This window comes from Poecilia reticulata, chromosome 12 (genome assembly GCF_904066995.2).
Source record: "Poecilia reticulata chromosome 12, P_reticulata-male-v2, whole genome shotgun sequence".
In the NCBI taxonomy this organism is placed as follows: domain Eukaryota; kingdom Metazoa; phylum Chordata; class Actinopteri; order Cyprinodontiformes; family Poeciliidae; genus Poecilia; species Poecilia reticulata.
This window is the reverse complement of record NC_088841.1, coordinates 3,732,312-3,760,238: the sequence shown is the minus strand read 5'-3', so window position 1 is coordinate 3,760,238 and position 27,927 is coordinate 3,732,312. Positions and strand designations below refer to the sequence as shown.

The window sequence follows — 27,927 nt, the reverse complement described above, 5'->3', positions numbered from 1 at the left end:
TGTTTGCTTAGATTTTATTTCAAATTGTTGTTCTTGTGACGCCATTGGTTATAAAACAAGCTGGCTTCAAACTTGCAGTGAAGTAGTTTGGTATAAAAACATCTTAGATGTTTTGAAGACTAGAACATTCCAGCTCAGGCAGAAATTTTACTGATTTAAAACTTTACTGACTGTAAAATAATGTTTTAAGTGTTTCATTTCATAAATCCATTGGTCAGACTGTGGTTACATTAAGATTTTTACTTTACAAAAAAGTCCTCTAGATTTTGAGCCTGAAAAAGATCTGGAACCCAAATGTGTTGTTTTTAGTCCTTGTGTTTCTGTCTATTTTTTGTTGACATGTACCCATAAATTGACATCGATTTCCTTAATTTTGGGAGATCGCCGACTGGCCGATGCTTCCATGAGAAACCGATCTTATCCTCCTCAGGGAAGCTCTGAAAACCAGCCACTGCCCCTTCAGCTCTGCACTGAAAGACGGGTTATGTCATGTCTGTACTTATCTGTAGTCTTCCCAGTGGTGGAAACTTTGTCAGCTTTGTCACCAAATTTAGCAACTTTTCAGACAAAAAAATCAGCATCAGCCAAAATCAGAATCCGATGGTCAGTTGTTTTAAAGGTTGGTGATCGGCCAGGAAACTGTAATCAATCCACTGCTAGTTTTAATTTAACCTTCAGACTTTACTTTTATTCTATTGCCTTGTTACTTGTGCTTTGGCGTTCACTGTAATCATTTTTATAATTTAAATGTACTCGTTTTTATTACTATTGTCTGCCATTTTTTATCATGAAGATAAAGCTTTAATTAGTGGTTTTGATTGGTTTGTTTCTGTTGAACACAGCACTACTTCCTGGTCATTTTTGGTCATGAAGGTCAGAAACCTCTGGAGCTGCGGTCAGAGGACGAGTCGGACTGCAACGAGTGGGTGGAGTGCATCCAGCAGGCCAGGTACAAACAGACACGTTTCAATCACGTTTTTCTGTTGTTCATTTTCAGGTTAGAGGGAAAACTCTTCAGTATTGGACTTATGTCCCTCATTATTCATTTTATTGTATTCAGAGTCAAAGATAGGAAAATTATTACAAGGTCAGTTTCATGCTAAATTTCTAATAAATGTACAGTAGATGTCTGTGTAGGATATATTCAAAGCAAGCGGCAATGTTAAGGTCACATTGTGGTCTTAAGAAAATAATTAGTCAACACATAATGATTATCACAAAACGTACAGGAATATGTTCGTGGTGGGATATAAAGTCATTTTGCTTCTAAATCAGAAAAATATTTTCAGTCAGTAATGACTTAGCTCAGGACTTCTCCGAAAAATGGCTGCTGTGCCGCTGCAAACCGTGTCACCGTCTGAATCTGAATGTGTGTGTTGTGAGATTAATGACTGAGCGCTCACACAGAACATCAAATACCACAAGATCATGACCAGCATTTAAGGAGATTTAAACCGGCGGCACAGTTGATCTGTCGTGCACAATTGCACAGACGAGACGGGGGGTTTTCTAGCCTGAGCAGATCTTCTTAATGCAGAGTGATCAGCGGTCAATTTTGCCTTACAATGTGGTGTTTTCTGACCCTGTTCCGGGGGGAAAACTGTTGCCTCGCTTCAGCAATCCCTCACAGCTGTTAGTTTTGACCCCAAAAAAAGCAGCGCAGCATCGACGTCAGCACCACACATGAAATCTGTCAGGAGAATCCGACTACCTTTCTTTTTAAAATAATAACAGTGGGCCCATCCTATTGTTTGCTGAGGAAATGCAGCAGGTCTTAATAATGCATATTATAACTACTAAGACCTCTATCGAAGGATTTCTGATTCTTATTTACTCTTGGAAATCCTGTTGCTGATTGGCCACTAATTTGTACATCATTAATCCATAACTTTTTTAAAGTTGCTGTATGCAACTTTTACAAAAAATATGTTTTTTACATATGTTTTTAAAACTGTAACCATTTTGTGACAATACAATATGAGACAGATAATTTGTGAAAAGATCGATCCGCTCCACCTCCTGCCAGAGCTATTATTGCCGTCTGACAAAATGCAGCATTCCCGGTCAAAAACAACCAATCAGAGCTAGGAGGAGGGTCGTAACACTGTCAGGTTCGGGTGTCGCACCTAAAACCACTAATGGTGGAGAAACAAATTAACATTCCAGGAAAACTATTTATCCACCGTCAACCGTCGCCACGGCGTGATGACAAGGAGATCGTCCAACCTTAAACATTTCATCATATCTCAAAGACAAATAATCAAACAAATGATCAAAAGTGGAAACATGCAGTAAGCTGGTCAGGAATTAGAAGACATTTTGCTTGCTTTAATGCCCTCAGTAATGTTTCCACTGATTATTGAAAAAGAGTATGAATAGTTAAATAAAAATGTAATAAAAGTTCACTCAGAACAATTGATACTCGCTTCACTTTTTTGTTATCTTTTGGAAGATATTTGTTTTATTTCCTATCAGAAAACTAAATGCCAGGGTGAATGAAAAATATTTTTATATCTAAATCTGCCTGTATAATTTTGACCTTAGCTGTAAATACAACCAAAAGCATTCAGAATTAAGTGAAATTTTGCAAAGAAAAATAGGCAACCATTTCAGCTTAAGTGTGTAAAGCTGGAAGAGACATGCACTGAAAGACTAAATTGGAGCAACAGATAAAAGGTCAGGCTTAGTACAAAACACACACTTTTCAGATTATGATTTTAAAAATCTGCTGAGAAATAGATGAGCAGAGCAGTAAATTTGTCAAGCACCTTTCCTCATCAGTTAAAGCCTCTAAACATTGAGCGTTCAGTTTAAAGAGTCTCGTTAAATCAAATTCATCTTTGCGTCTCTATTTTTTGTGCTGGTGAAACACACTGGACACAGCTACCACATCCAGGCGAGCAAGTGTGTCTGGGTGCTCTGTGCTCGCAGCGGTTCACATTTAGGTCACTCTAGTGCTGTTTTACCTCGTCGATTACATCACACACTCGACCTCTATTTCCTCTCAGCGCTCTCTTTATGCCTCTCTTATATTTTAGCGACGGCAGTGAACACCTCAAACACCCTCCACCCCTCGTTTACCTGTTAGCGCGCCCATGTTTGTTCACCAGCACGTATCCGAAGCCCAACCCTTTCTACCTTCTGCCTTCCAGCTACTCTGACATCATGATCGAGCGCGAGATCCTGATGCAGAAGTACATCCACCTGGTCCAGATCCTGGAGACGGAGAAGATTGCAGCCAATCAGCTGCGCACTCAGCTGGAGGATCAGGACACGGAGATCGAGCGGCTCAAGGCCGAGGTACGCATGAGCGCCTCCACATCTGCGTGTGCATGCATACTTAAATGCACACTCGGACGCAACCCTCAGATGGAGCACATTTAGATCAACGCGTGCAAAAGCCCCCAGGCATGATGAAGAAGACACTTCTGTTGAATTAAAGCACAGCAGGGCTCCAAGGACTCCAGAATCCATTACTTCCCTATCTCGATGTTTATTTTTGTCCAAAGTTTCATGAATATTTGATACTTTGTACCAGCGCGCTCACATAGATGCTGTTGTCATGATAGATTGTGTTGTTGAACAAAGCCAAGGAGAGGATGCTGCCATTCCAGAGCAACCAAGAAGAGGAGGACCCGGACATCAAAAAGATTAAAAAGGTAAAAGCGTCGTCAAAGCGGCGACAACGGACGGAGAGCACGGGAGCCCATGACGGGGTTGTTGTGTGACCACGCAGGTGCAAAGCTTCATGCGTGGCTGGTTGTGCCGGAGGAAGTGGAAGATCATCGTCCAGGACTACATCTGCTCGCCTCACGCAGAGAGCATGAGGAAGAGGAACCAGATCGTGTTCAACATGGTGGAGTCAGAGACGGAGTACGTCCACCAGCTCTCCATTCTGGTCAACTGCTTTCTCAGGCCGCTGCGCATGGCCGCCAGCTCCAAGAAGCCTCCCATAAGCCATGATGACGTCAGCAGCATCTTCCTCAACAGGTAATGAATCCTCTTGATCTGTGTGAGAGGAAAATGTACACAAAACATTTACGTTTGCAGTGCCGGGTGTCAAAAAAGATCATCATACAAGTTTACAAAAGCATTCTCCCCCAGCAGAACTTTTCCATGTTTTGTCCCATTGCAACTGCAACCAACTTACTGGGATTTTATGTGATACACAAACACAAAATAGTGTAAAAAAAAAAAAAAAGGAAGGTATTCACTTTTTTTTTTTTTCAAATAAAAATCTAACAAGTTGCTGTGATACCTGTAAATAACATCCAAAGCAGCAGGTATCCTTAAAGGGGCAGTCTTAAGTAAAATATACTTTTTTTTACATTTACATCATGTTATAATGTTGTTCCATCACCAAAATCATTCCTGCAGAGTTGCTTTGATTCTTTCATGGATGCTTGAAAAAATCTTTAATGTCCCATGGTAACCATTCAGCTGCAAAGTACCTGATGGGATCTAGTTCCGCCTTCGATGACACCCCAAACCCTTCACCCCCCACCCAGCTCCTTCAGACTAGCCAGCAGCAATTAGCAAACACCTTGTGGAATGGTGCATCTGCTGAGCTCTTTATAGGAGATACTTCTCAAAGGTTATCCTCTGTTAAAAGGTTAACAGAGGAGCCATGTTGTGATGACTTCCTGAAGGTGGAGCTTCTAAATAAGCAGTTTTTAAAGAGACCAATTTCAAGGCAGTAAACTACGTCAGATTTCTTCTAAGTCATATTTCTTCTAAGTCATATTTCATATATTCATCATCTTTATAACAACTTGAGGTAAGATAGTTACTTGATTGTGCTATAAAATGATTCTGTGTGGATGGAAAACATAATACAGTTTGATGATATTCTGATCCGTCTATTCAGTGATATTATACGGTGACCAAAGCTCCATGTGTTCATGTGATTAAACAGAAACCTACACTGACTGGCCACTATAATAGGTACACATGTTCGATGCTTGTTAGCACAAATATCGTTCAGGCAATTATATTTTGGAAACTCAGTGCATTTAGGAGAGATGAAGTCGACTTCCCAAAGTTCAAACAGTTTTAAGCCTGAGACGAATGACAAGAAGAGATTTGATGCAAAGTAACATTTAACAAGTGCATACTGATAACTGATAAAATAATTGGTCAAATTAATCCCACTTTAGATTTTGTCTCGTCAAAAATTTCAAATAGATTTCACATCTTCAAACTGAGTATCCATCCTGAACTCTCCACCTGTGGGACAATAAAGTTTATTTCTAACATATGTGTTAGCATGTTGCCAACAGTAAGCTGTGAGTTCACTATGTTTTTTCCAGTTGAATTTGATCAGATGGTGTTTCACTGATGGGCCGGTGTGTTAGTAACAGACACTGAAGTGGGAGGAAATGTTTCTGCCTTTATCTTTTCTCGTTCTAATTCCCAGTGAATTTTCCCACAGATCATTTCTGACTCAGTTTGAGAGCTTTGATTGTTGCTGTTTCATCCCACAGAGGCGATCAGATGATTCACAGCTGCTCCGAAGTACCTGATTCTTTTGAAGGTGCACAGAGCAGAAATCTGTGCTTTGACATGCCAGTTTTAGTTTTAGTAAAATGATTTGCCAAATTTTGCTGCTCTGTTATAGAAACCTGAACAAACAGCCTCCTGATACTGAAGATCTCATTTTTAAGTTTCTGTCACCGTTTATGGATGGACTGGACCGAAAATGAGCTGTTTCTAATCTATAGATGATTTCTTTGCATTTCTAGACTCCTTTATAAATCCTCCCAGACAGCTAATTACTCAATTAAATGTTATAAATCAATGTAAAGGCATAAATACCATTTTCTCAAATTTTTATTTGGTTTGTAAGAAATTAAATATGTAAATAAACATGCTTGTGGATTATCTTTTGCATGGCTGAAACAATTAATTGGATTGTGATTAATCCGATTAATTAATCATGGGATTAATTAATCGTGGGAAAACCTTAAAATTTTCACTTTACATTCCCCTCTTCTGATTCTAGGAAATCACTTTAAAAGAACATTTTAATCCACTGATTTAATGTGAAACCAGAATATCCTCTCACGGAGAGGAGCAGCAAAGCTTCGTCATCAGCCCGATTCAAGACGGTCCCGCAGTCTACGTCCACTCCAAACTGTTGTGGAAATTTTCCTTTAACAAAGAGTTAGGGAAACCATTTTCAAGGACCAGAGAAAGAATATATTCTTAATCAGTATTTATTTGAAGTCTCTGCTTACTGAACTCAGTCAGGAGAAAGAGCCTGGAGCAGAACACAGCTTACACTTTTATAGACAGAAGTTCATTCCCATCGCAGTTTGATCATCTACTTGGTTACATAACAGACAGCAAGCACACGTCTTCTTTCACTAGGAGCCACGAGAGATCAAGAAACAATTCAATGACTTGTTTAATTAATCGGCTTAATTGTGATTAATCTGATTAATAATTAGTTTAATTATTGATTAATTGTTAACTGGAGTATTTAGACTTTTAAAAAGGCAATTTACTGAAAGAACAACACAGTCAGAGCTGCAATTAAGACAAAACTAAACCAAAAATATATACATTTAGCATTAAAGGTAAAATAAATCTTATTTGTTTGTAATGTTCTCCCCAGAGCTCGTGTCAGAGTTTTACCTTCACCAGGTACAAATTCAGTAAAAAAAAAAAAAAAAATCTATTAAGCATCTTTAGGTATCCCATTATTAATCAGTTAATCAATTAAGAAAGGACTGAACTTTTCACACAATGTATTTTTTAGCTGCAGATTCATCCTTTGCTACAAGTGATCAAGCTTACACTAAAGTAATAGAATGTTATTGAATTTTAAGCAATAAAGTGTCTAGTTTTCTATTTAGAAATGGAATTGAATTATTTGTTTATCTGCATGTTTTATGTATTTCTAATCTTGTATAAAATAAGTTTGAGTGGCTAAACAACAAATCTGCAGAACGTGCCTATTTTTTTACCTGATCGATCAAATAATCATTAGAATAATTGACATCGCTAAAATGATTGTTAGCTGCTGGTCTTTTGTAGAGTGCACGTCTTAAAACACAACTCACAGTGTCTGTATTTTATTTTGTCTCCTGAGTGAAAAGAGAAGCATCCTCAGATTAGTTCTCTGTGTGCAGTGAGACCATCATGTTTCTGCACGAGATCTTCCACCAGGGCCTGAAGGCTCGCATCGCCAACTGGCCGACGTTGGTTCTGGGTGAGTACTGATTCATTCAGTGGTCAGACTTAAATACTTCAAACTGTAGACTGTACCAACTCTCAGATCCCAGCTCCTAACATGAAAAACATCAACAAAAATGTAATCTATATCTTCATAAGTAATGCTTCTGTAATAAGAAGAAATATAGATTATTGTCAAATTATGATGATGCAGTTTATGGGTGGATTTTGTGTTTGATGAAAGTTATTGTCTTTACAGTGCAATTTCACTTTTCAGTCGCTAAACAGATAATTCATTCCAGGAAAGTAATTTCCAAACAAATAATTGAATTACAAATGAGTTATTTACAGTTACATACATTCAAAACAGGCCTAAAAAACTTAATATTCTCAATATTTCTTATGAATTTATTTCTAATCTTTAATGTTTACATCTATATTTTAGGATCTTTGCTGCTGTTTTGTGTTAATTGTTTTATTGATTGTAGCACTTTAAATGTAAATATGTGATAAATAAAATGTATTATTATTATTATTATTATTACATAGAGTGACTGTAATATAACCACATCAAAAACATAGATGATTATCTGTAGATGTCTGAAGTAGAAGCTGTAGTTTTTTGATACGTCAGTGTGAGTCGCTGTGCATTTTCCTCCCAGCTGACCTGTTCGACATCCTGCTGCCCATGCTCAACATTTACCAGGAGTTTGTGCGGAACCACCAGTACAGCCTGCAGGTTCTGGCCAACTGCAAGCAGAACCGAGACTTTGACAAGCTGCTCAAACAGTACGAATCCAACGCCGGCTGTGAGGGCCGCATGCTGGAAACCTTCCTCACTTACCCCATGTTCCAGGTACCAAATGCTAATTATGCAATAAACTGCTTTGTTTTCAAGGTCCAGGTTTAGTTCCAGTGGCCATATGGTAACTACGATCACAACATACCATTTCATCAGCTTCAAATGTAGATTGTAATAAAGATGAATGGAAAATCAGAAGGCTTTTATTTTGAGTACGTTTGAAAAACTTCAATTGATTCAAACAATGTTTCAGCTTTTAGCTTGAGACTGAGCAAACTAATGCAGCTGGGCTGCTGCAGCCATTTATCTAAAAGTCTGAATATCTAGATTTCTACATATTCCATGATGTAAAATATCACTACAAGCTATTTAGATTTGTGTTTAAAAAGACTTGGAGCGTGTAAAACTTTACAGCCTAATAAATCATTTATAGACAGATGAGCTCTTGGTAGAATGTGTTGTTAAAATTAAAGCAATTCTGTCACAAACTACAAAAAAATTTGAATTTTCATCCCACATTCTAATCATACATCCATGTCTTAGTATTCAATATCTCAATGTTTTCTTTATGACACATATTTTTTTAAATGCTAGATTCCTCGATACATCATCACCCTCCATGAGCTGCTGGCGCACACACCTCATGAGCATGTGGAGCGCAAGAGCCTGGAGTTCGCCAAATCCAAACTGGAAGAGTTGTCAAAGTGAGTATGGGACTGTGGAAAAAAAAATGAAAATGAGGATTCAGTGACACTGAATTTTACCCTACAGTGGACACTGAATATCGTTTTTCTGTATGTGCATACTAAACAGACCGGAACAGATTAATTTGGTTGCATGTTGGTTCTTATTGAGAAACTCGAAAAATGCACTGCAGTGAAAGCTGCACAAATATTTAATTGTCATATTTTCATATTTATTGATGCTGTCATAGACTCAACAGTAGATAAAATATCATAAAAAATTATTTTTAGAGGTTTTTTAAACATCATTAATATTCATTTACACCGTTATGATGAATTACATGTTTTTTAGAAATACAATAAATCTATCTCCATTATAGATTCAGTTTTTTTTTTATTTTTCTCACTCATTCTTATGGAATAATTACACAGAATTTTCACAAAAGAATGATACTTAAGGTAAAAGTAATATTTAGATAAATATTTCTTGCCATTATGTTGTTTTTTTTGTCATAATTTAAAATCTAAACATAGAAGTTCATTTGTAGTTCGATGATGGAAATTTATCAGAAATGATAAGTCTCCTTAACAAATTTCATTCAGCTGAATTGAGAGTAAAACCGGCTGTTTGGGTCATACGGGTCACAGACCCCTGAACTAGTCTGGTACACAGCGACACACACACACACACACACACACACACACACACACACACACACACTGACCTCTGCTCCCTGTGTTTTCAGAATGATGCATGACGAGGTGAGCGACACGGAGAACATCAGGAAAAATCTGGCCATTGAAAGGATGATCGTTGAAGGCTGCGACATTTTGTTAGACACCAGCCAGACCTTCGTCAGACAAGGTGGCCTTCCTGCTTTCTCAGCTTTCGTTCAGGCGTCACACCTTCCTGCACTCTTTCACGACTTCTCTCCTCCACGATCAGGTTCTCTCATCCAGCTGCCGTCCAGCAGTGAACGGGGCATGCTCAGTAAGGTGCGTCTGGGTTCGCTCTCACTGAGGAAGGAAGGAGAGCGGCAGTGTTTCCTGTTCACCAAGCACTTCCTCATCTGTACACGGACCTCTGGAGGGAAGCTGCACCTGCTGAAGGTAAAACGTCTCTCTGTCTACAATCTGAGTGTTTTCAAGTTCAACAGTTTCTACACAGACTCTAGAGTTACAGGTTTTGCAAAAATGACAGGCCTGTGAAGACATACACTGCGTTTCCATTCACCATAAAATTGCGTAAAGTGAAATTATGAAAATAAATTAGCTTAATGGAAACATGGCATTTAAAATATATTTTTTTAAATCATTGTTTCGAATAAAAATGATGAGACTGCTTTCTGCTTTTTGACCGTGTCGAAGTAGGTGTGTGTTGCAGAACTGCAATGGAAACACCTTTTTCTCATCACATGAGTCACATGATCAGCAGCTGGATGTTTCAAATGGCAGAAACAAAATGGATTGTTTCAGTTTTTTTCAGACATTGTTCAGAGCTCTCACAGCATCAGTTGTGTGTCATTTCAACATGTTGAGTCCATAACTCTTCTGTAAAATCACTGATTACATTTTCTCCAAAATGCTGCATAAGTAGCCGCTCCTGAGTAGGCAGGGCTTGTTGCTCAAACTCCTGAATAAGATGCTGACGTCTTCTCTGATTGGCTAATAGATGATGAGCTGTAGCATCATGGCTGAATTGTGAATATATCTCATGTAACTGTTTACTTCTGCTGCTGCCATGACTTTAATCACTTGAATGGAAACAATTGCAAAAATTGTGCCTTTTCGACATTAGCAGAATATAGACAAAAATTTGTGTAATGGAAATGCGACAAATCCTGCTCTGCATTTTACAAATCTGAAAACTTAAGACATTCAATTTCTCCTGTTAATCTTAAATTTATCTTAATACAGTTTTGGTCAGATTAAATCTGTTCAGGACATATCCCTCTACACTAGGGGATAAGTGATATAAACAATATATTTGTATTTGACCTTGAAAGTACAACTAGATCTACAAAATTCCCTCATAATTATGACAGAAAATATTTGTTCTGGCATAAAAATAAAGTATTTCCATTGAGTCTAGATTTGTGTCTAATATCTTTCACTAGTAAGGCTTTAATTTAATATTTAATTTGTTATTTTTCTTTCTAACAGCAGGGAGGAACTCTGTCTCTGATTGAGTGCACTCTGATTGAGGAACTAGATGCCAGTGATGAAGACTGTGAGTATCTTGCGGCAGTCTTTACTAATTATTCAAATTAATTTAAGTGGTTACCTAACCACTGAATGCCAGATTTCTACAAAGAAAACTTTGCGGAATTCAACAGTGAAAAAAGTTTGGTGGAAGAAGGACTGTAAGAAACACTAACTAGAAAAAACGACAAATATCAATGAGAAACTTCATAGGTACGATAGAAAATATGTTTTTTTTTTTTGTTTTTTTTTACAATTTTGATTAAATCCAACAAAGCCATTTAGGCAGCTTACAGATCAATACAAGGTTAATCCCAGCTCAGCTGAGCAGAATGAAATTTTTTTTTTCCTGTTGCGTTTCAGACAATGCTGCAGGTCAAGGCTTCAGTCACCTGGAGTTTAAAATTGTGGTGGAGCCCCCTGATGGTCAGAGCTTCTCCGTTGTTCTCCTGGCTCCTTCCCGCCAGGAGAAAGCTGCCTGGACCAGCGACATCAGCCAGGTACAGACCGACTCAGAGGAACTCAGAGCTGCCATGGTGGACTTCAGCTGGTAAAAGAAGCTTTTACCCTTGCTTTTCTTTTGTGTGTGTCTGTGTGTGATTTCTTTCCACTTCAGTGCATCGATAACATCCGCTGTAACGGCCTGATGACCAGCGTGTTTGAGGAGAACTCTAAAGTTTCTGTGCCCCACATGATCAAGTGAGGAAATGATCTCATTCTGACTGTGCTAAAGTCTTACATTTGACAGATTTACGGATCTCACAGTAACACATCATGGTGCATTGATTACGTCAATGAGAAGAAAATTTTAAACAATGAAGTTGAATAATTTTCCAACGCTCTGGGCTGAGTGATATAGACTTACAGCTTTATCATGATATTTTGTGGTACTGTAGTGAAAACAATAAAAGTGACTATAAGAATTATTTATTACTTCCTTTTTAGGTAAATGTTTGAGTATGACTGTGTGTCACAGAAAGTATAGCCCCACAAACACAAATACTGCTCTAGAAAAACATTCCCACTTTTTCTTTAGGAAACCAGTCACATAAAAAAAAATATTATTTGTATCACTAAACTGCACACAGTAACTACATTTAATCATATTTTCAAATGTATTTATACTTATTAATATTCTTGTTGAACAAATATTGAAGAAAATTAACAATACAGACAGTTTTCTTTAACATTATGAATTGGAATGTATCAAATAATAAATCAAAATTCATATCATGATCAGTGGTGGAGAAAGTACTCAAAAAATTTACTTAAGTAAAAGTACAAATACACAGACAAAAATGTACTCAAGTAAAAGTAAAACTATCACATTAACATTTGTACTTAAGTAAAAGTAAAAAAGTACTGGCTTTTAAAAACACTTAAGTATTAAAAGTAAAAGTACTTGCTGAATGCATTACCTAATCCCTAATACAATATCATTAAGTGAACCGATCTATTTAATTTTATTACACTAGAAATGTGCCATTTTAATGAACAATACCACAGATAAAGCATTTTGTGTTTACTCTGTAACATAGTTTAGACTTAGATATGTGATTCTATGCATCATAATTTCAGGGATGGAAACATCTTGTCTCCTGTCCTAACATAGCATGAACTTCACTTATTTTTTGCCACTAGTGGCATTTATTTTTAAAGAAATCCAACAAATAGGGGATGGAAAGAAGGTGGGTGGGGGAGGACAGGCAACCGAGGAGCCAGCAGAGTTGTAGTCAAGACCACCTACCCAAGACCAACTCAAGACCAGCACCCCGCACTACGTGACACACAAAAAATAAGTTTTACCTATCAAAATTGTTTCTCAAATTGATCTGAAAAATCCACATTCCTATAAAACACCTAGATATTAAATACTTAGAGCGGAAATAAATTTAATCAGTAAAGATCCATCCAGAAGAATCGGATCGTTCCTGAATGTCATATCGCTATATTGCACTTTGGTACCAGCGTTGTCCCATATTTGCGACACCTCAGTCAACACCTCCACACAATTCAGCGCATGAGTGACAACTTTTTTTCATGGCAAATGCAACATGTGTCTCTGTACAGCTAGCTTTGCTAGCATCACGTCCACATAACTTACCTTTCTTTAAGCTTTCCTTCCAAGTGACGCTAAAAGTTGGACGAAGTCCCACCGTCTGTGAAAGCGAAGCGCTGCTGATTTTACATGACGCCATATTTATGATTTATGCAGCGCTATTATAATACTGACGATTAGACAGACATCTCCTCCCGCTCAGAGGAAACTACTGCGCATGTCTGGAGCTCCGCATGCGATTAAAGGTGGAGACGATGGGTGACAACAGACACTAAGTCACGTTATTGCTTGGATTTTACGGCGCCACCTTAAGTGCCTGAACTTCACATTTTAACGGACAAAAATCTCAATGCGACTTGGATGTAACGAGTAACGCGACACTTTTGTAGAAATGTAGTGAAGTAAAAAGTACAGATACTTACTGTAAAATGTAGTGGAGTAAAAGTAGAAAGTATCCATTATTAAATCTACTTAAGTAAAGTACAGATACACGAAAATTGTACTTAAGTACTTACTTCCCACCACTGATCATGATAAGAGTTATGATAAAAATTTATCATGATAAATGATAAACCATATGATAAATGACCACTTTTACATATTCCTTCAACTTTTTCACATTTTGTCATTTTGAATTATTTGATACACCAAAACAAAGTGCTGAATATTCATGAAGTTAAAGTAAAATAATACATGGTTTTCAGATGTTTTATGAGTAAAAATGTCTTTCTCTCTTTAAGACAAATTTATGATTTCTGAGCTGTTTATTCTAAATCAGTGCCTGATAATAAAACAGATGAATTGTCCAAACTGGATAATAAGAAATAATCTGTCCTAGTTTTGTCCTCTATAAAAGACACAAGGATTTAAGTCAAATTTGTTGTTTTTCCTCCAAGGTCCGACGCCAGGCTGCATAAAGACGACGTCGACATTTGCTTCAGCAAGACACTCAACTCCTGCAAAGTCCCTCAGATCAGATACGCCAGTGTGGAGCGGCTGCTGGAACGCCTCACTGACCTGCGCTTCCTCTCCATCGATTTTCTCAACACCTTCCTCCACACGTACCGGATCTTCACCACGGCCACCGTGGTCATCGACAAACTGGCCGACATCTATAAGAAACCCTTCACCTCCATTCCTGTGAGGTATTCAGGACTCTAAAACACTGAGGATGCTCCTCCCACTGACCCCAGACTCCATCCTGTTCATCCATCCTCACTGTGTCTCTGTCCTCCTCACGCCTAACACTTCATCCTGTCATTCACTCCATCTTTTCTTCTTCACTTCCCCCTCCGTCATCTTCCTCACACTGCTGCCCCGCCTCAGGATCGAGCAGCACTCATACGACCGTCTGTCCATCATGTCTCTCTGTCCCGACTACAGTCTCAAGATCACACAGCTGGCTTTGGACCAGTCCAAGTAAATACCATCAGTAGGCTTTGGGGGAGTGATTTGGGTAACACTTTATCTGAAGGGGTGTGCATAAAACTGACATGACGACGCTGTCATAAACATGAAGGAGTGTTCATCAGTATTTATGAATGTTGTCATTATGGTAAATAATGACGCTTTAAATACAAAGTTAATGCTTTTAACGCCACTTTGAACTAAAAGTGTCAACTTTGCATCATTTGGTGAATAATGACACATTTCATGCTAAGTTGATACTTTTATAGCAGATTTGCATTAAAAGTGTCATTATTTACTGAATGCCATTTCATGACTACAGTGTTAAACATCTATGCAACACCTTCATGTTCAGTACCGCTCATGTTGTGTCATGTTTATGACAGAGTCATCATGTCAGTCTAAAGCACACTCTTTCAGATGAAGTGTTGCCATGATTCGTGGTTCTCCTGGTCAGAGCTGTGGACTGACCGCTCTGGTTTCTTTCAGGTCTCTGGAGCTTTTCTTCGCCACCAACCAGGGCTCCTGGGGATCCGACCCGCTGAACAACAAATCCCCCAGACTCTGCCGCAAGTTCTCCTCCCCGCCTCCCATCTCCATCCCGTCCCGCACCTCCTCCCCAGTGCACTGCCGCAAGCTGTCCCTGAGCTCGCCGGTGGGCGTGAAGGTCGGGGCGTTGGACCTGTCCACCACCCCGCCGCTGTCCGCGGCCAACTCCCCCACCTCTAGCCACAGCCCCTCCATCTCCTCTCCTCCACCCGGCTCCAACCGGCTGCCGTTCGGCTTCTCGTCACCCCCGCCCACCGCCACGCGTTCCCCCAGTCTCCCGCAGGCCTCCGGGGTGTCTTCGCCGCCTCCCGCCTCCACCAGGGCCCCGCTGGACCTCAGCCGGGGCCCCAGCTCCCCAGAGCTGAGTCCGGCCGCGGGGGACGACGTCAGTGGAGAGCTGCCACGCATCGACGCCTTCTGTGGGAAGCTGAGGCGCAGCATCCGCAGAGGTAGGGAGACACTACCAGTTAGCGCTCACACTCCTCGGCTCTTCCACACGACGGCTTTACATGCGTCGAATATTTGTGACTGCTGCTATAGATGCTGCTTTAAGCTGCTGGCAGACTGTGTTCCTATAAACAGCCTGGAATATAATCTAAGTTTTTACCAGGCCTGTGGAGAAAAGTGTGAGAAATAGAAAATAAAAGAAGGGAAAAGTTTTTTATGTCCAGACTTCTGGTCTTCTAGAAGTTGAGAGTTTTCTCCTTCATTTCGTATCTCATGGTTTAATATTTATGTCCATCAAACCCTCCATCCATCCCTCTGTTTTCCAATATTTCCCGTCATCAGATTCTTTTTCACTCCTTTCATTCAATCCTTCAATTGATTGATTTCTTTTGTGTCCATTTGTCCTTTTTTGCTCATTTGATTCTCCTGGTTCCTATCTTCCATTTTTTTGTTTTGTTCTCTTTTTCCTCATTTCCTCCTTTGCTTCCATGTTTCTTTCCTCCCTCTGGATTCTTGACATAAACAATGTGAAGGATGTTCATAATTCATTTGCAGCTAATTAGTCCAGACGTTGACTTGTCTTTTATTGTGTTCTAGCAAAGACATAAATGGGTCAGTATTTCTCTTTCAGAGGAATAATCGGGCCTGTAGATGAACATGTCTGCAGTCCGAAGGATGATCACTTGAAAAACAGGAGCAGAGAACCAGACCAAAAAAAGAGAGGAGAGAGAAAACATGAAAAGACAGGAACCTGTTAGAGAAAGAGGAGAGAACGATGACATGTACCGTATTTTCCGCACTATAAGGCAGACTTAAAAACCTTCAATTTCCTCAAAAGCCGACAGTGCATCTTATAATCCGGTCTTATATATGGACCAATATTGAGCCACAACAGGTCTAGCAACTACGGTAAGCAGCTGGCGACTTCATTTTCCCCGTAGAAGAAGAAGCGCGCGGTGCATGCTGGGATAGTTGTCAGAACGCTGGTTTGTTAATAAAGTTTGACCCACCTATCCATAGACATGAATACCGACCGTCTAAAATCAGGTCGTCTGCAGGTCATTTAGCACCACGTTCTCCACCAACATGCTGTGCGTGATCGGAGATGGGTCACCATCGTCCGGCCACGCCCCGGCCCAGTCGCGGAAGCTTCTCCTCACCGACCGGAGTCATTCTTTATGTCAACAAAGTGGCTTTAGATATTCATCCGGGGTGCTTCGACTAGGTTTACCAAGGGACCAGCCCCTATACATTTAAAGCTGGGGGATCAGGGGAAGAGAGACAGAGACTGCAGCGGCAGCAGCAGCGCGTCGGTTGGTCTGTGTTACCCATAAAGCAGTTGGGCACAATTTTGCAACACCAAAACCGTGAGTGAAACAATGACTGGGGCAGACTACTATATAAAGTACTCGGGGACCCTTGTGCCATATATGTTCAATACAAGATGGGTGGCAACCATAGCGTCTATTCTATGCACCTTATAATGCGGTGCGCCTTATATATGAAAAAAGTTTTAAAATAGGCCATTCATTGAAGGTGCGGCTTATAGTCCGGTGCGCCTTATAGTGCGGAAAATACGGTAATGGCTGACATCTCAAATAGCAACTTATTACCTGAGAGTTCACAAAAACATTTTTAGATCATGTTAAATAATCATCCTTGTAAACTCATATATAGATACTATATATATAACATGGAAATCACCTGGACTCATACTGGATGTTTGACCTTTTCTCCCCCACAGCTGTTCTGGAGTCAGTATCCCTGGACAAGTTCATTCCTGAGTCACCATCCAGCACCGAGCCGGGGGACCTGTCCCCCTGCCGCTCCCCATCCACACCCAGACACCTCCGCTACAGACAGTCTGGAGGTAATAAAACTACATGAGTGCACCGCACTGCACTGCACTGCACTGCACTGCACTGCACTGCCGTATTACATTTACAGCTGTTAACAAAGATCTAGATGTGATAAAGAACTGTAAAACCATTTTCACGTCACATTTATTCTGCACAAGTAAAGTGAAAAACAACAAAATTTGCAAAACGGACACAAAAACTTATTGTTTAGAATTTGCCTAAGAACCATTTTATGTCTATCTATCTTGTTTAGCTGGATGCTAACAGTATCATAAAAGGAGATGATAATTTTTGCCTTCTCTACTTTGCAAAAGCTTCTTTTTTTATTTTTGCATTTGCTCTGATTCTATAGCTACGATTTCATTACAAATGTGTAATGAAACTTTATTGATAATCCACTAACGTCGAAAAAGCACAATTTTGCAATTGTGGTGTTTCCATTTAATAGGAAACAAAACTAAAATCACATGTGAATACGTTTGTTCACACAATAAATCAATTAAAGACATGTCTTGCCATCATCCCCCAACCACTTCCTGTCATGTTCTTTGTCATTTCCACCAGTAGTAACATCTGCCTGTTGATCTCATGATTAGTGCGGTGGAAGAAAAGTGTTTCTATTGCAGTTTGGAACAACATATAATGTTGATTGAGATTTGTACCGCTTAATACAATGAGATCTGTTGTCCTTCTGAACAGTGGTTTCTGCACTTTTAAGAGCCGCTGGAGCAGATTTAACATTAAGGTTTTACTGTTTCTGGTTGCTTGTAGTAACAGCCGGGGAGAGCTCTCGCTGCACCATGTCACCAGCGTCGGCGTTCGCCATCGCCACGGCGGCCGCAGGGCACAGCAGCTCGCAGGGTGAGCACGTCCAGTCCTGAAGGTCACAGCGGATGTAGCAGAGGGAGGGAGCTCCGCTTGTGGTGTTCATTGGATTATGTGTCGGGGAGCAGCTAAAAGGACAACAGAGCGTAATTTAAAGATAACAGGAAGGAAGTGGCCGCCTGTGTAGGAGATTTCTAATGAGCTAATAAGCCTTTATTGTTTTAAAAGCACATTTGTTTTTAAAATCGATGGCTTTGAAGCCTGAAGCAAGCTGCAATGAAAAAAGAAATACGAACAGAACATAATTTACTTCCTTTATTATAGTAATTACTTTAAAAATCTCACATTTAGACAAATGTAGTGATATGTTTTTAGAGTTTTCTTCAATATGTGTGTCTGGATTGAAATCATTTTCACAGAACCAAAGAACAATGTTCACAAAGAAGGTGTTTGCTAACCAAATCTGAATTTTTATTTTTTTATTTTTTGTTGCTTTTCTAGGTTTTAGTAACTCTGAGAAAACATGTGATAAGGAATTCATCATCCGCAGAGCTGCTACCAACAGAGTCCTCAATGTGCTGCGGCACTGGGTCTCTAAACACTCCCAGGTGAGTCAAAGAGGAAACACTTTCCATATCCACAGTTTGTTTCAATCAGTCAGACTTTAGTAATGTATGTATCCTAGCAAAAACATACTTAACAAGATAACCTCTGGTTTGTTTTTGGGGGATTTTCCTTGTATCAGAGTTAGTCAAACCTGCATTTGTTTGAGTTAGCACTAGAAGACTAGGATGATTTTAGTTTCATCCTATTTGGATGAAACTAAACTGCCCAAACACTGGTTAATGTAGTTTTCGACTCATTCAGATTAGTTTGAACTGTATTATTGTAACACCAAAATATGTAATAAAACATGAAATAACTCAAAGAATGCTGTAGTAATATTGTACTCTGTATGAATATGTAGGCTGTGCTTGAACACCAAGGTTAGTTTTGGAGAGGACACCAAATAAGCTCTAATTTGGTCCTGTTAGTCTTGAGATTAGCTTAAGACCAACTTGAGAACAACAAGTTCACAGCACAGGGCAGAAGTGAAGATAAATATTATTTTTGATAAAATGATGCTTCCATAAATAATAACCTTTGGACAATTGATTCTTAATCTATTTATCAGCTATCACAATGATGGATCTTAGTTAGTATTTTGGGATAGCAAGAAGGTGGCTTTAGAGTGTGTTTACCCTCCCAAGATGGTGACTTTTACAGACCAACAGAATCTGGTGTTTTGCTGTTTCAGTCAATCTATTTAACTTAAGCACCATAAATAACAACATTAAAATTATGAGAAGAAGGGATTTTGTAAACTAGCTTACAAAGAGGTGAATCAATAATGGCTACATTTAGCTTAACTAGCATTTAGCTTTTGAGAAAATAAATATTTAGCATATTTTTAAGAATAATTCTGTGCAGCTTGATGAAAAGAGAGGAAAGGAAAATTCCAGTAAAACACAGTAAAATCACGCGTGATTAAAATGACTCTTTATAACCTTATAAAACACTGTTCATGCCACAGGCCAACCAGCCTGGTTGTGCCGAGGCAGTTTGAAGGATTAGCACAGTGAAACAGATAATCAAACAATATTGAAATTGTTTTACCTAAGCTGCCAGACACAACCTCTTACTTTTGTCTTGTTAAGGTTTCCACAGAACAAGGAAAGCTGTGGTGTGTCCTCAGTGAAAAAAACAGAGAATGGGTAAAGGGGAGTATTTGCCGTGCTTGTGGGGAAAAGGCGGTTAGCTACTCGGCTAGCGGCTAAAGGAGAGCTGGCACATCCATAATAAAATGCTATTAACTTTGGACTTCCATCTCATTCACATTTTCAAACAGCAAATTATGTTGTGGAAAGATATAAAAGGCAAAATGGACTGAATTAAACTGCAAACATCTTAATTCTACCTTGTTTGCCAATGTGGCAAAACAATGGTAGGTTACCATGGCTGCAATTATGCCTCACGTCCCTCAGTGCTTTTCACATACAGCTGAAAGAGACAGCCCCCCTTTGAGGAACACGTCTAAAAAAGCTGCTGGTTGCTTTCGCTCTCGCTGCGTCTCTTCTTCCGTCGTTGCTCTCCGTGACAGAGGTGCTCTTTGCACTGCGTGCCCTTCCCACCATGGATGCACGCAGAAAGGTCAGCCTCATCCCCAGGGAGCTTCAGAGAACTATCATTTTTGTCTAAGATTATATAAGGGGTTATTTTTGTAGCTGGATGTTGCCTGGAAAAGTAAACTTGTTTGGGTCGGCTGAGAAAAACAGCTCTTGATTTAGGAGGGCGAGGTATTTTTGACCTTCCACAGTCAAATTATTAAAGTGAATGGAAAAATATATGAATTTGGTTTGGTTTCTAACACTATATTGATGAGTTAAATGTGAAGCTCTTCTAGTGTTGAGGTGTCCAAATTGGTTAATTGCAACTAACAAAGTTGTACTAACATCAAGTCTTGTTACATTTATGATGTGTCACTTTTGATGTCCACCATTTTGAGTACTGAGGATGTAAGTGAGATGAAAGATGTAAGACTCTCGGTGTGCAACTGAGTCAGGACAAAGCAACGATTGCCATGATATCAATCAATCATGTAGCGCACTTCAGCAACAATGCCGTTCAAAGTGCTTTACATTGTGAAAACCTAAAAAAAAAAAAATCATAAACACAACAGCTGTGGAAAAACAATAACAAACATTACATTTTCTAAAATGTAATGTCATTTTGATTGTTAAAGTCATCGATACTCATCAAATATTTTATTCAATTCTCCATTTATGATGATTCAAAAGCATCTCTAAACAGGTGGCTTTTAAAGGAACTCAGTGTTTCAGCTGTTTTGCAGTTTTCTGGAAGTTTGTCCATGATCTAGTCAGTGAGAATGCATTCCATGCATTCTCACTTATAGTGTTTCTGTTTTTCTTTATCTTTATTATTATTCTGTCTTCCGTACGTTTTTTGTCGCTTAACTACTCTCACTACGTTTCACTAATTGTACTAATTTATATATCAAAACGTTCAGCTCCTTCAGGAGAATGGTGCTATGACTTTTGGTAAACTTCACTATTGCACTTTTTGAAATAATTGCACTTTTGTGCAAATATTTTCCCCATAGAAATGAATGGTGGAATTGGGCAAACACTCTTGCTAATGACCTAATTATTGTATTCAGGTGTGGTGCAGCAGAGGCACTTCTAAAAGTCCTCGAGGACTGGAGTTTGACACTCCTGCTCTAGTAACTGCCGTTTTTGAACTTTTTCTGCTCTTTGACAAACAAAATTATGCTGTTCATACATATTTCACTGTAGAGAAATATTTTATGCATTAAAATATAGCCACTAGTGTCTACTTTATGGAATTATTACCATCATTTCAACAGGATTTACTGTTTTCTGTTAAACTCCTCTGGAGTACAACCTTGTCACACTTTCTCCTATTCTTTCAATGTATTTTTTCTTGTGCTCTGTTTTTATCTGTTTCTATGCATTCTGCTTGTCTACTTTTCTGTTTGCCTTCTGGTTTTACTATCTTTTAAGATCTTCTACAATCTTTAATCAATTTTATAAATTCATATATCAAACATTTCTACTTCTTCTGACCCTTTTTGCTTTTGCTCTTTTTTACTTCTTCAAATATTTCTGGTTTACTGTTTCCACTAATTTTTTATACTTATTACTGTTTCACTATTCAATTGTTTCAACTATTTCTGGGATTGCACTAATTTCCTGTTGTTTCAATTATGCTCTTTCTTAAACTCTGTTTCACTTTTTGACTTTTTCAAATAATTCAGGTTGCACACAAACTCCTGCTTCTGCTGAATTCTGCTATAATTTATATATTATATAATTTATATAATTTATACAGTATAATTCACTATTAAATATATTAATATAGTATATTCACTATTCAATTGTTTCAACTATTTCTGGGATTGCACTAATTGACTTTTGTGCTAATTGTGCTCTTTCTCAAGTTCTGTTTCACTTTTTGTCTTTTTCAAATAAATCATGTTGCACACAAACTTCTGCTTCTTTAGCTGAATTCTGGTATACCTTTGCTAAGTTTCACTAATATAGATAGATAGATAGATAGATAGATAGATAGATAGATAGATAGATAGATAGATAGATAGATAGATAGATAGATAGATAGATAGATAGATAGATAGATAGATAGATAGAGATAGATAGATAGATAGATAGATAGATAGATAGATAGATAGATAGATAGATAGATAGATAGATAGATAGATAGATAGATAGATAGATAGATAGATAGATAAAGATAGATAGATAGATAGTGTGTTGTCCTCCGTCCCTGCGCCACCGCCAGCTACCACCAGAGGGGGTTTCCCCAGCTCCCTTCTGACGCCCCACCCCGCGGGTGTGTCACCACGCACCTGCAGGTCATCCGATCATCACCAGGAGCTTAAGAGGAGCCGCCTAACAACACTTCCTCGCCAGAGTGTTGACCTTCGCGGTAACAGAGATCAGTAAGAAAGCCTTATATTGTTAATCCTGCGTGTTCTAACGCCTCCATCTCCTCACCCCAGGTTCCATCAAGTCTGAGAGCCGGATCGAGTCCAGGACCAACCAAGCCCGTCAGCTGGATCTGGGTTTCCCCGACGAGCACCATCGAGTCGGTCTCTCTCTCCCTCAGCTCCCCGGACTGACATCATTCTGGCTCCTGCCCCCGCAGCTCCGACGTTTCTGCCCAGCCTCCAGTTCATAGTTTTCCCTCGCTCGAGTTCATTGATATGGTGTAAATGAAGCTTTGTATAATTTATGGGCACAACCTCTGCCGCAAATCGGAACTGCCATTTGTTTACATGTTAGCAACTCGCTAACATGCTAGCTCCCTGTTATCAAACAGGATGCCTGTTGTATGTATTTAATATACTGTGTTTTTATTGTCACCAACTGTGTGTGTAATGTGATTCGTGTGCTGAGGAGTGATCAGAAACGCAGAGAACAGATTCGAGGTGAGGCAGGCAGTTCTCGTGCCTTATGGCTGTGGGCGCTCATTGTGACTCCACAACTGCAGAGTAAGAGACGGTAACAGCGAGCTAGCCATACAGTAGCTGCGCTGATGCAGAGAACGAGACAGACGTGGTTTTCAGTTGTACTTTAACTGTTTCACACTTTGTGGAAAGTGTGAAACTTTCAGCACAGCACAAAAGGTTCATAGCCTCACCAGCTATGCACCTAAACGCACATCACTAATTGCACACACATCTATCTATCTATCATAGCTTCATTATTTTTTAACTAGTCTGCTTTTCTGCATGCCTTATTTCTGTTGATTTTACTATCTTTTAGCTTGTCTACTCTTCTCTATGTCTTCTACTTCTATTTTATTCTTTTTCATATGTTGCTATGTTTCACTCTTCCAACGGTTTCAACTATTTCTCGTTTTGTACTGACTTCCGCTTCTGCTAAATTTTTCCTTTTTGATTTGGTTCACTGTTCAACTGATCCAACTATTTTCTATTTCTTCTGATATCTTCTACTTCTTAAGCTTTTCTCCATTTTTCTTGCATTTCTGCAGCAGTCATTCTGCAAATATGCATTCTCACGGCTGTTTCGCTAGGAACAGCTATTTTTCTAGTTAAATTTATCCTTGCTGTCCTTGACTAAATGTTTGATGCACCATCCCTGAGCAATCCCAAATGGTGAAATTGTTATCAGAACTTATTTTTTAAAAGTCCATTTAGGAGAGAGTCAACCTTCATGAGAACAGAGAGAGTCTGTGTAACACAGCATGAGTCTGAGTAACATTAATATCAGGTCATTGCAATAAGATTAAAGTAAAACTGTGTAATTCCAATAAGTGGTTTGTATGTGTGAGTTATTAATGCTTCTGTAGCAATGCACATATCAGAATTTCTTTTCCTACTTTTTCATTAGTTTCTCTACCACGTTCCTTCTTTCTTGATGGATTTTACACTGGCTGCCATTATGTCACCGACTGCTCTGATGCTGTTCTGCTGTGTGCTTCACATCCTCTCAGCTGAAACTTTCTGATGCAGTATGTCGTGTGTCTGTGTCTCTGTCAGGACTTTGACCTGAACAGCGAGCTGAAGACAGGAGTGATCAGTCTGCTGGAGGAGGTGCTGCGAGACCCAGATCTTCTGCCCCAAGAGAGAAAAGCAGCAACCAACATTTTAAGGTGCAGACTATTTACTGGAAAACCTCCTCTTCATAATGTCAGAGGTTTCTTTTTCACATTTGTTGTAATTATTTTGCTGTCAAATGTTAGATATTTAGAATTTTCCTTGATGTATCTTCAAATTGACCCTGCGGTTTGCTTTGCAGTGCCATTTCTCAGGACGAACCAGACGACACTCAGCTGAGGATAGAAGACATCCTACAGATGGTCAGTGTGAGTTCATGTGAAACACTTCACTGAATGCGTTCAATGAAACAAAAAAAGTTTGAAATGACTTCTCTTGTTATAATAAAACAGAAAAGCTGCCCTCTTCTGCATTTCATTGTGGTAAGGATAATTCTCTCTCATTCCCTGTTAAACGTCCACCAGGAAGTGATCCTTCCTGTAGATTTAAAGTTGTTAGCAATCTTTATGCTGCGCTTCCCACACATTAAGCCGATGTGTGTCTGTGTGTGAACAAGGCGGAGAGTCCTAAAGTCGAGTGTTTTGAGTCCCTTTCAGCCATGGAGATGGCGGAGCAGATCACGCTGCTGGATCACATCGTTTTCAGGAGCATTCCCTATGAGTGAGTACACGGCTAACCACTACTGTACCGTCAATCGGCCCCAGGAGGTTTTTGTTTGGATAAAATCTGTCCAACTCTATCCAAGGATTACAGAAATAACAACAGCTGCAACGGGTAAAATAACTCATATAAAACAGTAAGTAATGATAATCTAAAAGTAGATTGCCTTAAAATAGCAGCAGACCACCTTTATTTACATTTTGTCACATTACTAAAACAGACTTCAATGCATTTTATTGAGGTTTTATCTGTTTTCTAATCGTTATTATGAAGCATAAGTTAAAATAATTTATTGAAATGTTATTTGCCAGGCTCATCTTTGTGATTGGCTCCTGGTCATTGCTAGGAAGCGTGAAGTGGGGAAGTTTCTGTCAAGAAAAGACTGAAGGAACTGTGGAGATGAAATAAAATTTGATGTGTGATAAATAGAATTATTACATATTTTTATAATAATCGAAATATGGGATTGTGGTGGAACATTTTTTCATCACGTAACATAAATATGTTGACGTAATATTATGACATAAACATCAAATTAATAAAGTCAAAAATCTTCCACCACATAACTCATGGCCAACTAAATCCAGAAGATACGAGGCAACATTAAATGCTAACCGAATGCAACAATTATTGAATAGTGAATCAAAGTGAGGAGAAACATTTGGAAAATTGTTTCTTTACATATTTTGTAGCAAAAAAATATTCAGAGATGTTCTCCTTAAAATCTGACTAAGCTGAAGCTACTTTTCAAAGAAAAATATACAAACATTTCAGTCTGTTGATGTTCAAAGCAGCTACAGACAAATCATGTAAGATGTGCAGCTGTGATTATAATGAGAAGCAGTTCTGCAAAAAAAAAAAAAAAAGTTAATAAATTAAACCCTGGATCTCTTTCATTCAGTGTCACATTTATACACAGCTTTCTACCATGTGAAAACATTAAAAGATCACCTTTCAGATTGACTGACCATCTCACTTTGTGTGTCCACTCAGGGAGTTTTTGGGTCAGGGCTGGATGAAGGTGGACAAGACTGAAAGGACTCCATACATCATGAAGACCAGCCAGCACTTTAATGATGTAAGAAAACGCACCGTTTCAAACTTTAAACTATAATGAACATTTAACACTGGAACTGGAAGACATATCCAAAACAAATAAACAAAACACCAGAAATAATAAATAAAATGAATCATGAAGTCTCTGTAAACAAAATTGTCCTTCAAAAAAAGCTCTGTTTGAAGACTTTTGTCATCCATTTTTTGGTAGAAAGAGAAAAGACACAAAAGGACAAATCATGCAAATGGTTATTGAGCTTATTTTAATTTATCACGCGATTTTTTGATTTAGTTCTTATTGTAATATATAGGATTGTGAATAAAAGTGTCCATGACATGGAAAAGTTCCAAAACTCTAGAGGACCAAAGAAATACCTGCAGCGTTCAGAATTTGGGCCACGGGCCTGGAGTTTGACACCTGTGGCTTTGATTCATTTTAAACAAACACTGGAGGGATTTATATTATACAATCAGTGCACATCATCACTGCTTCTTGCTTTGTGAATCAGACCAACATGATGGTAAAAATGGATCAAAATGTTAGTGGATAACAGTTTTAGCGGATCAGATTGTTCTGTCTTGTGATTCCTGTGAAATCTCCTCAGATGAGCAACCTGGTGGCGTCTCAGATCATGGCCCACAGCGACGTGGGCTCTCGGGCTGGCTCCATAGAGAAGTGGCTGGCCGTGGCCGACATCTGTCGCTGCCTCAACAACTACAACGGCGTGCTGGAGATCACCTCTGCTCTCAACCGCAGCGCCATCTACAGGCTGAAGAAAACCTGGGCTAAAGTTTGCAAACAGGTTTAGCTGAATCAGCTCGCAGTACTAACGCTACCTTACACACACAGAAAACCTCCAACGTTATGATTTATCTTTTGTTTTTTGTTTTATTTTTCAGACAAAGGCGCTGATGGACCGGCTTCAGAAGATCGTATCATCAGAGGGGAGGTTCAAAAATCTCAGAGAGACGCTGAAAAAGTAGCTACAGTCACACACAGTCGCACTCTGCCCTACAGCATGATGCTGACACCACTATGAGATCATTTTTACCTCCTTGTGCGCAGCTGCAACCCTCCGTGTGTGCCGTACCTGGGCATGTACCTGACTGACCTGGCCTTCATCGAGGAGGGAACGCCCAACTTCACTGAGGACGGGCTGGTTAACTTCTCCAAGATGAGAATGGTGAGACTTTCTGTCCTACAGCCCAAAACACAACTCTGGAGTTTGGCTTTTATTGTCAATACATTGAATGCAGGGCCAGCTTATTTTCTGAAGATTAAAAAAATTACTACCATAATTTTAGAGAGGTTTATACTCTCTAAAATTAAAAGTAGGATGTCTATTAATGTTTTTTTGGGATATTTTTGCTTCATAAAGTTTAAAACACAGCAATCTGATCTGAATTTAACAACTGAGGCACTGTCCAAAGATTACATTACACGGAAATTGCTGCAGGTGTGCAGGACAATAGAGACATCTGGTGGCTGAAAATGGTAGAACAATGAAAATTGCCGAATCAACACAAATGATGTCTTAGATTTGGCGAGGGGCAACGAAAACATTATATTGTTATTGTAACACTTTTTTAAAACAAACTTTTTTTGCCTTTTTTAAATTTTATTTGTTCACTAATAAACAAAAAACAAAATGGATCAGTAAATGATTATGGACACGAAACATAAAAAAGGTTTTGCATAAGACATGCCCAGTCAATTGTTTTCTTATTTTTGGCTACAAGATTTGCTCTGGAGGTTCTAGTTACTGCAAAATTAAGATGAATGGAAAAACTTTTTTAATAAATGCGAATCTATTTTTACACCTAATACATTTCTGTTTAAGAAAATTTTATTTTCTGTGCATTTTTTAGAAAAATGTGTCATGGCTTTTTATAAATCAAGATTTATTGGTATTAAAAAGCTCTCTTTTTGTTGCTCTCTCTGCTCCTACAGATCTCTCATATCATCCGGGAAATTCGTCAGTTCCAGCAGGCTCCTTACAGGATAGAGCACCAATCCAAGGTTTGCCTTTTTTAATAAGCATTTATTTATTAAAAAAAAAGAAAAAAAATTCTTTTCTCAAGCA

The 27,927-nt window shown here is 38.9% G+C and overlaps 1 protein-coding gene and 1 long non-coding RNA gene across 7 annotated transcripts in view; both read left to right on the top strand.

Annotated features, from left to right (window-relative positions):
• Nucleotides 1-27,927, top strand: part of rasgrf2a (Ras protein-specific guanine nucleotide-releasing factor 2a) — a 41,901-nt gene that overhangs the window by 12,049 nt on the left and 1,925 nt on the right. Inside the window, exons 2-28 of one of the 6 annotated variants that reach the window (XM_008423270.3) lie at nucleotides 843-949; nucleotides 3,153-3,300; nucleotides 3,570-3,659; nucleotides 3,737-3,990; nucleotides 7,134-7,213; nucleotides 7,839-8,032; nucleotides 8,573-8,682; nucleotides 9,408-9,526; nucleotides 9,608-9,771; nucleotides 10,828-10,891; nucleotides 11,227-11,363; nucleotides 11,480-11,562; nucleotides 13,819-14,067; nucleotides 14,249-14,341; nucleotides 14,819-15,327; nucleotides 17,070-17,195; nucleotides 17,956-18,045; nucleotides 18,511-18,617; nucleotides 24,110-24,222; nucleotides 24,369-24,435; nucleotides 24,520-24,549; nucleotides 24,684-24,787; nucleotides 25,781-25,865; nucleotides 26,449-26,646; nucleotides 26,744-26,823; nucleotides 26,910-27,027; nucleotides 27,795-27,863. In XM_008423270.3, the coding sequence (XP_008421492.1) occupies nucleotides 843-949; nucleotides 3,153-3,300; nucleotides 3,570-3,659; nucleotides 3,737-3,990; nucleotides 7,134-7,213; nucleotides 7,839-8,032; nucleotides 8,573-8,682; nucleotides 9,408-9,526; nucleotides 9,608-9,771; nucleotides 10,828-10,891; nucleotides 11,227-11,363; nucleotides 11,480-11,562; nucleotides 13,819-14,067; nucleotides 14,249-14,341; nucleotides 14,819-15,327; nucleotides 17,070-17,195; nucleotides 17,956-18,045; nucleotides 18,511-18,617; nucleotides 24,110-24,222; nucleotides 24,369-24,435; nucleotides 24,520-24,549; nucleotides 24,684-24,787; nucleotides 25,781-25,865; nucleotides 26,449-26,646; nucleotides 26,744-26,823; nucleotides 26,910-27,027; nucleotides 27,795-27,863 (3,588 nt within the window). Of the gene's footprint in view, nucleotides 1-842; nucleotides 950-3,152; nucleotides 3,301-3,569; nucleotides 3,660-3,736; nucleotides 3,991-7,133; nucleotides 7,214-7,838; nucleotides 8,033-8,572; nucleotides 8,683-9,407; nucleotides 9,527-9,607; nucleotides 9,772-10,824; nucleotides 10,892-11,226; nucleotides 11,364-11,479; nucleotides 11,563-13,818; nucleotides 14,068-14,248; nucleotides 14,342-14,818; nucleotides 15,328-17,069; nucleotides 17,196-17,955; nucleotides 18,046-18,510; nucleotides 18,618-24,109; nucleotides 24,223-24,368; nucleotides 24,436-24,519; nucleotides 24,550-24,683; nucleotides 24,788-25,780; nucleotides 25,866-26,448; nucleotides 26,647-26,743; nucleotides 26,824-26,909; nucleotides 27,028-27,794; nucleotides 27,864-27,927 lie in introns of all 6 variants that reach the window. The other 5 variants (XM_008423269.3, XM_008423271.3, XM_008423273.3 and 2 more) reach the window with 5 other exon arrangements.
• Nucleotides 22,362-22,969, top strand: LOC145553982 (uncharacterized). Its single transcript, XR_014090043.1, has 2 exons — nucleotides 22,362-22,533; nucleotides 22,607-22,969. It is a non-coding gene; the product is annotated as an uncharacterized LOC145553982 (long non-coding RNA).